Source organism: Tupaia chinensis, unplaced genomic scaffold, assembly GCF_000334495.1.
Source record: "Tupaia chinensis unplaced genomic scaffold, TupChi_1.0 Scaffold000548_1, whole genome shotgun sequence".
In the NCBI taxonomy this organism is placed as follows: Eukaryota; Metazoa; Chordata; class Mammalia; order Scandentia; family Tupaiidae; genus Tupaia; species Tupaia belangeri.
In genome coordinates this window covers 386,793-397,896 of record NW_006160060.1, presented here as the reverse complement: position 1 = coordinate 397,896, position 11,104 = coordinate 386,793, and the positions used below count along the sequence as shown (strand labels likewise).

The 11,104-nt window shown below is 51.3% G+C and overlaps 1 protein-coding gene across 1 annotated transcript in view; it reads right to left on the bottom strand.

Moving 5' to 3' along the window:
• Positions 1-11,104, bottom strand: part of SBF1 (SET binding factor 1) — a gene marked incomplete at its 5' end in the record, with an annotated part of 25,040 nt that overhangs the window by 2,584 nt on the left and 11,352 nt on the right. The window contains 10 exon segments of the mRNA XM_014591250.2: positions 555-766; positions 875-982; positions 6,812-7,042; positions 7,114-7,244; positions 7,333-7,459; positions 7,541-7,726; positions 7,801-7,902; positions 8,425-8,604; positions 8,709-8,890; positions 9,239-9,316. Coding sequence (XP_014446736.1) covers positions 555-766; positions 875-982; positions 6,812-7,042; positions 7,114-7,244; positions 7,333-7,459; positions 7,541-7,726; positions 7,801-7,902; positions 8,425-8,604; positions 8,709-8,890; positions 9,239-9,316 — 1,537 coding nt within the window.

The following is an 11,104-nucleotide window of genomic DNA, read 5'->3' as shown; positions in this document are numbered from 1 at the left end:
GACGGGCAGGGTAGCCATCAGGGCCCAGCTAAGCCCAGGCGCCAATAGCTGCTCCCACCTGTTGTCCCAGTCTGAGCAGCAAGACCAAGGCCCTTGTCCCTCAAAACTGACCACGGCCAGAGCACTGACAGAAGGCCATGAAGCCTGGGAGCTGCAAACTCATGAGGAAAACTATCCCCAGAAAGGAAACAGTGAAGGGTCCCCTATCCCCCATATACAACAGACAATGGGCAGCGTCTCAGAGAAAGCAGTCCCCTACATAGGGTTGATCTGGGGAAGTCACCACAGTCATGTGGTCCTTCCAGGTTCACAGGTAGCATGCCTCAGACACAGGTGCCCCAAGACCCTGTCCTCTGCTCTTCCCTCAGCCACCACAGCCTAGTTATGGCGACCATACCCCAAGCCCCTTCCAACACTGCCTTAGGCCTGGGCCACTGTGGCCTTCCGCAGGGATCCTCTTACTCTAAGAAGCGACTAGAGCTCCTCAAAGGCATCTGAGCACCCAGACCCCAGCTCAGAGGTGTCTGTGCAGCAGTGGTAGATGCCCCTCATACCTGTTCTCACTCTCGGCTGTCTGGAACTGGCTGTACAAAGTGCTGGTGCTGCGGCGGGCAGCCTGGCGGGAGCCAGATGCAGTCGAACCACTGCTCTGGTCACTGTCCAGGCTGAGGCTTAGGGTAGAGCCCACAGGCCCCTCCTGCAGGTATACGCCCAGCGAGCGGCGGTGATGGGACACACTAGACATTAGTAGGGAGCTGGGAGTGCCCTGGAGACAGGAGATAGGGCCTGCATCAGGGCTGGGCACCCTCCACTACCTCCTAGCAACACACCTACCCTGGTCTCCCACTGGTTCCCCACCCCAACCCCTGCTCACACGCCCATCAGGCCGGCCTTCAAGGCGTTGCATAGCCTTCACCCGGTCCCAGGTATCCTTCCAGCGCTCAGGGGGTCGGCCCAGCTCTGTCTCCAGCCGCTGTAGCTCCTGAAGAAAAATTTGAAAATTAAAGGCTATTCAGAAGGAAATATCCCAACTGGAGTGTGGGAAAACAAAAGGATAGAAAATACAGGAAAGATATACAATGAAAAGGTCTCACATCTAATTGGAATACAGAGGCAGCAAGAGTGGGTGGAAGAGGCGAAGACTGAATGGGCAAAGTCAATATTTAAAGACAATAATTGAAAATGTTCACAAACTAGCCAGGGGCACCAAATGGCATAAAGAAACACTACAGACCCAAAAGGACAGGTGAAACATGCACACACACACCAGGGTGCTGCAGAAAGATGGCAGAAAAACAGAAAAATTCCAAAACCAGCCAGAAGAAAAAAGACATGCCACTGAAAGAGCAACACAACAACTGACAGCTGACATCAAAAAAGAAACACAGGGCAGACTTCCACATCCGGCCATGACAGGAGAACTTGTCTGCGACTAGCCCTCCACACACAACTACGACACTGGACAAGAACAGGAAGCACTTGTTTTCAGATGTTGGAAAACCAGCAGTGCAGCATGGGAACTCTGAGCCCTACTTTTGCCCCAGTTTTCTGCCTAGACAGAGCACAGGAGGGTGGAGCTGAAGCAGCACACTAGTCCTGCTAAGCTGAGGAGGCAGAAGTGGGAAGTTTGGGGACACTCGGGCAGGCAGGTCTGTGAGGCAGCCTACAAGAGGGAAGGGAATACCACAAAAGGAGCTCTAGAAATTGCAGAGGCATCCTTGAGTCATACGCCAAATCAAGCTGCTATTTGCAAAAGCAAGATGTCCCAAGGCCTAGTGGAAAGACGCTACTAAGAAGTTAGCTGAATCCAAATATACAATGCTGGGGGCTGGCAGGTGGCGTGGTGGTTAAGGGCACTGGACTCTCACATAGCAGACTCCAGTCTGAGTCCCAGACCTGGTGGCTTGCTTTCTCACTTTCCTTCTCTCTCTCTCTCTCTCTCACTTGCCTGCACTCTCTCTCGCTCTCTCTCCCTTTCACTTGCTCTGTTCCTCTCTGGTCAAATTAAAATAAACAAACACATAAATAAAGTTAAATAAAGTAATTCTTAAAAAAAAAAAAAAAAAAAAAAAAAAGACAAATACAATACTGGAAAATGTAGGAAGAATTCCAAACAGCCAGAATGATGAGACCTCACTGAAAACGTGAAAACTTCAAATGAGCCTCAGCAGAGGCTCAGGAAGGCTACGTTAACCCTTGAGCTTCTCTAGGGTTGCTGTAGAGACGCCCTAACAGAGCTTTAAAACAAGCCTTGAAAAGATCAAGACTTCAAAAGCTTAAGGCACAAATTCATCAAGTACCTACAAGAATAAAACCCAAGACTTTGGGGGCTGGCAGGTGGTGTGGTGGTTAAGGTGCTGAAGTCTCACATGGCCAACTGCAGTTCAAGTCCCAAACCTAGTGGCTTGCTTTCTCATTCTCCTGCTCCCTGTCTCTCTCTGGTCAAACTGAACAATAATGAATTATTAAATAATTCTTGAAAAACAAAGACAAAAACCAAGACTTTTTCAAGAGAGACAACACAATCATGAGCCTTGATGAAATAGCCACAATGTCCAGACTAATAAAAGTTACAAAGCCAAACGGGCAGGAAAATGGAAAGAGTAAAAAGAAACAGAACTAAAACGTGTCAGAATTAAAATAGAAGAAATTAAAAAGCTGCTATAAACATGTGTCAAGATTTGAGAGTGGCTGTTGTTGCAGTACACTGCAGCTGCAGGCAGTATGGAAGACCCTGAGTATGCATTCCAGGTTGACTGGAAGATACTGGTACACCCATGATCCGGATGGCTGGAGAGATGATCACAACGTGGCAAGACCCTGTCAAGGGTATCAATCTCCTTCTCTCTCAATAAATAAACTTTAAAGGAAAATTTAAAACTTTGAAATAAAAAATTAACATAAAGTTGAACAGATGGAAAATTGCTGTAACAAATAAAAAACTGTTTAAAATTAAAGTGAAAAGAACCCAGTGGAGGGCTGGCCTGGTGGCTGGGGGAGTCAGATCCCACATGCCTGACCATGGTTCAAATCCTAGCCCTGAAGCCTTGAAAAATATGCCAGGCAATGTGTGCTTATGTGCCCCAAATCCTGCCAGGACAGAGAAATTGAGAAGAAACTGCAGTGTGACCATGCCTGTTGGGGGATGCTTTTTCCTCTCTCACTCAATATTGCCAGAAAGCACATGCATTCTCCAGAGAAAAAGAAAGCCCCCCTGCCCTACCCCACCCCTAATAGGGCATGGTACACTATAACTCCTCCTTCATCCTCTGACTTAAAAAAAAAAGGAAATTTTAGACAATACTAAAAAATACAGTATACAAAATGAAAATCCTTTGGATGGGCTTAAGCATATTAAACACAATAAAGAAAAGAGCAGTGGACTTAAAGCTAGGACAAGGAAACCATCTAAAATGAACAAACGAGGGGTTGATGGGTGGTGTGATGAGGTTAAGGTGCTGGATTTCCATGTGGCTGACTGTGGTTCAAGTCCAGACCGGATGGCTTACTTTCTCTTTCTCTAGTTAAATTAAAAAATAACAATAATAAATAAAATTAAGTAATTATTTAAATAAATAAATAAAATGAACAATTGAGAGAATGACAGAAAAAAAAGCCTCAATGGGACCCTCAGTTGGCATAATGGCTATGTCACTGGACTCCTACGTAGGTGACAGATGTTTGAGCCCTGGACCCGGGGGTTTAAACACACCAGGCGCGTGTGCGTGCGTGCGCAAAATCCTGAGAGGAGAATGGAGGAGGGGGGATTGTGGTGTGGCCATCCCCCCTGAGAGGTGATTTTCTTGCTTTCTCTCTGTCTCTGTCTTTCTGGCGAGTGCACACACCCTATAACAAAAATCTCTCTCTCTCAAAAAAAAAAAAAAAAAAAAAAAAAAAAAAAGGCCTCAGTAACCTATGGGACAAAGGGAGAGCATGTGCAGAAAAGAAAATCTGAAGAAACAATTGTTTAAACTGCACTAAATTTGGGAACCAGCAGTTAGCGTAATGGCTATGTCGCTGGACTCCCACATAGTCGACCACGGTTCACATCCCGGACCCAGTGGCTTAAAACTCATGCCGGGCGCGTGTGTGTGCATGCCCAAGATCCCGAGAGGAGAATAGAGGAGAAGGGATTGCGGCGTGACCATCCCCCCTGGGGGATGATTTCTCGCTTTCTGTCTCTATGTCTCTCTCTGTCTGTCTGGCGAGTGCATGCACCCTATAGCAAAAACCTCTCAAAAAAAGAAAAAAAAAAAAACTGCACTAAATTTGATGAAATTATCATTCTGCAGACTTAGAAGCTTAAGGATCCCCAAACAGGATGAACACACACAAAAAAAACACGTGATGGTCAAATTACTGACACCAAAGATGAAGAAAATATCTTAAAGGTAAAAAAAAATAAGGTCATATTATATACAGTTTTAAAAAATTAGGAGGAGCACCAACTTTAGTTAGAAGCAATGCAAGCAAGAAAACAGTATATTATTTAAACAGCTGAATGTGAGAAACAATCAACCCAGAATTCTTTATCTAGAGAAAACATCCTTTAAAACATAAGGCATAGGCTGGCTCTACTGCACAGTGGCTATGCACTGTACATTGGGAACTAGATCCCACATGGCCGACCATGGTTTGAATCCCATCTGCAGGCGCTTAAAAAACACAGTGTGTGCGCACATGTGGCCAAAATCCTGATGGGATGAAAGAATACAAGGATCGAGAGATGACTCACTGTCTCTCTGGTTAAATTAAAAAATAATAATAAATCAAATTAAATAAAAGATAACTTTTTTTTTGGAGAAGTTTTTGCTCTAGGGCACATGCGCTCACCAGAAAGAGAGACAGGAAGGGAGAATTCACTCCCCAGGGGGATGGCCATGCCGCAGTTCCTTCTCCTCCATTTTCCTCTTGTGATCTTGGGCACGCATGCACATGTGCCCGGCGTGAGTTTAAGTCACCGGGTCCAGGACTCAAACAGCAGTCAACTACATGGGAGTCCAGCAACATAACCATTACGCTAACTGCTGGTCCCATAAAAGATATTTCTTTTAAAAATAAAAAATAGTAGTAATAAATGAAATTAAATAAATGATTATTTTAAAATAAATAAATAGGGCAGCAGGTGGTGTGGTGGTTAAGGTGCTGGATTCCCACATGGCCAATCCTGGTTCAAGTTGTGAACCCAGTGGCTTAAAAATCACGCCAGGCACATGTGTGTGCATGTCCAAAATCCCAAGAAGAGAATGGGGGAGAAGGGACTGTGATATGTCCATCCCCCCAGAGAGGTGGTTTCTCTCTCTCTCTCTTTCTCACTTTCTTTCTCTCCCCTCCACCCCCCAGGCAAGTGTACATGCCCTATAGGAAACTAAAATAAATAAATAAAGGCATAATGAAGACTTCTTTAGATAAACAAAAGCTTAGGTAATTTGCAACTGGCAAACTCACAAGAAATATTAAGAGTTCATAGGACCACCTACTGGCCCTTCAAATTTTCTGAACCAAAATTAACCCGTACTTTAATTTTTCCACAAACTTTCTTTAGCATCCTCTAAAACTGAAGATAGATTGTGACTGTATTCCATGGCAACCACACACATACAAAAATAAAACAAAGAAGTATAGCTAAAAAACTTAAGAAAGTAGATAACAACGTATGAAAACATACTCATTATTTTATAAAAGACATAGAAGAAGTGAAAAATAAAATGGGACATACCAAACAGCAAGATGTCAGATTCAAACCCAAGCAAATAATTACATGTAAATGAATGAAAAATTCCAGTAAGGGAAAACTATCAGACTGAATAAAAAGACAACCTAAATACAGACTACCTACACGAAACTCAACTAAAACATAATGACACAAACCAAAAATCAAAGTACTGAAAATAGCAGACTACACTGAGTGGCTCCATTAACGACAGACCATGCCAACTTGAAGACGGAATACCAGAAATAAAGAGGGACTCTTCTGCTCTCTGTGCTTGTGGTTAATTAACCTTTGTCCTCAAAACCATGACCCCACACTCTCACTAAGCCCTGGATGACTGGTGCCTTTAAAGGTCAGGCCACATGCTAGGTGATCAAAGCACACACTCCTTTACACCTCAGCACCACCTCCCTGTGAGGCAGCAGTTGGCATGCCCATCTTCCACACTCAGGAAACAGAAGTCCTGAGATGCTCAAGCACCAAGCCCACACGGCCAACCAGGAGTGAATGCAAATCCTGCCGTCTGCATGTGAGCTCAAGCCCTTTGACCTGCTCAGGCCTGTGCAGAACCCTGGCCACTTCCCAGGGAGGCAGCACCACATACACAAGCCAACAGCCCTACGACTACCCCACTCACTGGGCTCTCCTCCCTCCTAGGAGCTTCTGCCCTGTTAGTCCTGGTTTGCACAAAGCAGACACGCTCGCTGAAGATGGCAGTTTAGAGAGGTTGAAGTGTCGACCCTGACGTTCCAGGACAAGAACACAGTTAAGAGCTTTGTGGTTCCTGCTAGTTGGAGGGATAGTCTGGCTGAGTAGGACAATTACTGGGGAAACCCTATTCTCCTGGAGGGCTGACCCCAACAGTACTGCCTAAGCTGCTCAAACCCAGGTCAGGGAAGCACACGTATCCAAAACAGAGACTGTCTTGAGACCGAGGGAGACATGGCCACAGAGAAATACCAGCCTTCTAAGCCACAAGGCTGTTCATGTGGTAGGGGAGGGCTGGACCACCTGACCCCAGGGGTAACTGGGCTGACACGCACACATGTGCAAGTGGAGGGGCTGCTAGGCCAGGCCCTGCTTTGGGACTGCACGTACCTCCAACAGGCGTGAGATGGCATCAGGCTGGGCCCGGGGACAACTGTCATAGCAGGGCCACACCACACGGCGCCTGCTCTGAGGAGCACTTCCATCAGGGCGTTCCTCTTCTGGGGGTTCCGGGGGCCCCTGGGCCAGTTCCCAGTCGTAGGGTGGGCCCTCGGCCAGCGTCTCCTCAGTGTAGAAGTCCCACACTTTCAGGTTGGACACGTTGCTGTAGGGCCGCAGAACCTGGGGACGGGCCTGGTGTTGAGCACCTGGTCAGGCAGGAGCCTCCACCCCCAAACCAGGCCCTAGCTCACCTCTGTGTCCTCAGGCGCGTACACATAGTTGTAGAACACAGGCGTCCTCTTGCTTAGCCGGTCCACGTACTCCCAGACAGACTTACACGCCAGCTGGCCCTTGCGCTCACCCTTCTCCTCGTACAGCAGTCCTGCACGGGAGCAGTGCTGAGCCCCAGTGCCGCCTTGCCACACAGCTGCCCATATTGCCCTCCCCACTGCCCGCCCCCCCACACACACCCAGCTCAATGCGCTCGTAGTCAGAGTCGAGCAGGAAAGTCCGGAAACGGCGTGACACATGGTGGTATCCGAGGAACTTGAGGTAGAACTGACTAAACTCAAACTCCATGGGGAACTGCAAGTGGATCTGCAAGTCATGGAGGTCAGGGGTCAGGGGCCAGGGGTCAGAGCACACAGCCTCTGCCCACCTGCAGGACCACCTGCCCACCTGGTGTACACAGTCTAAGAACTGCAGGAAGACGGGAGTGTAGCCGCTGCTCTGCCCAGCCAGGGTGTGGGCCCCACGGTGGCTGAAGCGATGGCCAAAGGACAGCCACTCCTTCTCCACCAGCAGGCGGAAGCCCTCCAGCGTGCGGTAGAAGGGGTCTGAGAGTAACTGCACTAAAGACACCACCTGCCAGCACCGCAGGTGGGTTAGGGAGGTGCCATGGGGACCTGGCCCACCCCCAGCCCGTGCCTGCAGCATACCTGGGTGGTGATGTCCCAGCCGTCCTCCAGGCTCACCAGGACAGAAGAGCCTGAGTCCAGGAGCTCTACCACCAACACCGAGACCTGCAGCAGCTTGTGGATCTGCGGGGACAGGGACCTGCTGCCCTCTGACCCCACTGCTGACCAGAGCCCGGAGAGGCACACATCCACAGGCACAGCACAGCCCTGCTGCGTGGCCACCGCATGTGCACCACACTCTGGGTGTGCCTGGCCCTGCTTCCACGGCCTCCTTGTCACAGCTCCCCAACCCCAAGGCCCACGGGTTTGAGTGGTGCCGATTCAGCAGACATCCTCATCCTTGGGCCCAGCAGCTCCTTCCCCAACCTTCCACATTCATGAACCAACACCCCCTCAACACCCAGCCCTCCACTAGCCCCACAAAAGGCAGCAGCAGATAGTCCTGACCCCAAGGTATTCTGCCCAGCAGGCTGCACTCACACCCAGACCCTGATCCGGCCCACCCTCACTCCCACTGCCTGGGCTTCCACTAGGCCTAGCCTCCAGTCACACACCTCCAGGTGGAGGTGGCTGCCACCTCCACCCCACCACCTGGCTCCCAAGCTATCAGACAAGCAAATCCAGAGGGACGGGGAATGCAGAGACCTGAACCAGCCACTCGGAGTCCTCCAGCGAGCGCAGGAAGGAGGCTGGGCCAGGCTCATCGGCAGGGCAGCCGGGGACACACGCCTTCAGCAGCTTCTTGAAGCTGGCCTTTACCTGCCGGGCCTCGAACACCTCAATGGGCACCAGCTCCCACTGCTGCAGAGGGTCTGGTCGCACACCCTGGGAGGAGACCAGCCAAGCACTGTGAGACACACCCAAGCCCAGGCCTGCCCGCGTGGCCCAAGCCCCTCCTGACCCCTCTGCTGCCCTCCTCCACCTGTCACCTTGAGCTGGGCTTTGTCCCCAATGATGTAGAGGGCTGCACGCTGGGGCCGCAGGAAGCCCTGGTCGGGGGGAGCCCCGTTGACCTGGGGGGGGCCCAGCACGTCTCTGCCTGCTAGCCGGGAGCCCACGTCAGCGCCGAGCCCACCGCTGCGCCCACTGGCCCGGACGCTGCCCCACTTACCTGTGGAGAAGGGATCAGGTGAGTGTCCAAGTGGGACGGAAGCACCACTTACCTGGGGTTGGCCGGGCCTGGCCTTCAGGGGAGGACCGAGCTCCAAGGGTGGGGCAAGGGTGGTCAGCTGGACCCCGTAGGGCCAGAAGAGGGGGCTAGAACACACGTATGCTGGGACACAGGGGTGGCCTGTTAGTTCTGGGTGAGAATTAGCATCAGGCAGGTCAGTGCTAGGGCTAGGGGAGGACTGGGCACACTGGTCTGGTCCAGAGGGGTCGTTAGTGTCAGGTGTGGAGGGAGACATTAGTGCCCAGGACGGCTCAGGCCAGACCTGGCCTGAGTGGGCAGGTACAGTACCTCGGGGTGCGGTCCTTCTGGAGGCCGAGGCCGCCATGGGGTTGGACAGCGTGGTGACCCTGGCTCTGGGGCTGGGCACTAAGGGCATAGCAGAGAGAAGGCTCAGGCCTTGCCCCAAGCCAGGGGCCTCAGTGAGTGAGCGATAGGGCAGATTCCCAGCAAGCCCCCAGCAACAGCAGGGTGTCAAATTCCTGGTGTCAGGAGAGTGGGACGTCACAGTCCCAGGGCAGGCCCAGCAGCTGAGGGAAGGGTCCTGGGTTCTCCCCCAAAAGCCCCTCACTTCCTATTCATGCCGACGGGGAAAGCAGCTGTGTCCTCCAGCTCTCCCTCCCAGACCCTCTGTCTCTTGGCCTGGGAGGCCAGGGCTTATCTGACAGGCCCTGCCCTGAATGCTCTCAGCACCTGGCTAGCAGTCACCTCTGTCCAGGACACAGGGCAACATAAGGGTTTAGAAAAGAGAAGGCTTGGGCCGGCAGGTGGCATGGTGGTTAAGGGTGCTGGCCTTAATGACGCGAACCGTGGTTCGCGTCCAGGACCTGGCAGCTAACTTTCTCACTTTCATTCTCTCTCTCTCTCTCTATCCCTATCTGGTCAAATTAAAATAAAGTTAAATAAAATAATTCTAAAATACAAAAAAAGAAAGAAAAGAGGAGGCTCACAGGCTTTCAGAAGTGGGAGAGCGGGCCCAGGACACAGCCCTTGGTCCAGAACACAGCAGCCCCACGCGCCAGCTCGTGCTGGGCTGAGATGAAGGAGCCTGGGGTCTGGCTATGTGGCCCAGTGGGAGGTCCCTAAGGGGCTGGGAGGTACCTGGGCTCCCTCAGGAGATCTCTGGGCAGCCTGCCTCTGCGAACCTGCAGGCTGGACAGAGGAACAGTGTGCCACCCCCAACCTACCACAGCAGTTACCACAAGACATGCTGTAATCCCCACACCTACAACACTGGACAGGCACTGTCATGCAGGTCAGTGAAGACAGTGTCACAAGAGGCCCCAGGCCCAGCCTGACCTGGAACCCTACACTACAGATGAGGGGAGGCAATTCCAGTAGGTCACTGAGCAACACGGGGATAGATAGCCTCACTCTCTGAACTCAAGGGACCCCAGGAATCAGTGTCAGGTGGGGTTGAAAGGGTCAGAAGTGTGTGGGTAGGTAGCAGAAGTGACATAGTGGTTAAGGCGCTGGACTCCTACTTGGCTGACTTCAGTTCAAGTCCTAGACCTGGCAGCTTGACACTCACATTGGACATGTGTGCGTGCATGCCCCAAATTCCAAGAGACTGGAGGAGAAGGGCCACCACAGGGTGGCCCTTCCGCCTCCCACCCCCAGGGTGTGTGTGTGATTTCTCATTTTCTCTCTGGCAAGTGCATGCACCCTATAGCAAAAACTCTCTCTTTAAGGGAACCAGCAGTTAGCGAGCGTAATGGCTATGTCGCTGGACACCCATGTAGTCAACCGCGGTTCACGTCCCGGACCCAGTGGCTTAAAACTCATGCCGGGCGTGTGTGCGTGCATGCCCAAGATCCTGAGAGGAGAATGGAGGAGAAGGGATTGCGGCGTGACCATCTCCCCTGGGGGGTGATTTCTCGCTTTCTGTCGCTATGTCTCTGTCTATCTGGTGAGCGCACACGCCCTATAGCGAAAACCTCTCCAAAAAAAAAAAAAAAAATCTCTCTTAAAAAAAGTAAGTGTCGGGAACCAGCAGTTAGTGTAATGGCTATGTCGCTGGACTCCCACGTAGTCGACGGCGGTTCGTGTCCCAGACCCGGTGGCTTAAAACTCACGCCGGGCGCATGTGCGTGCATGCCCAAGATCCCGAGAGGAGAATGGAGGAGAAGGGATTGCGGCGTGACCATCCCCCCTGGG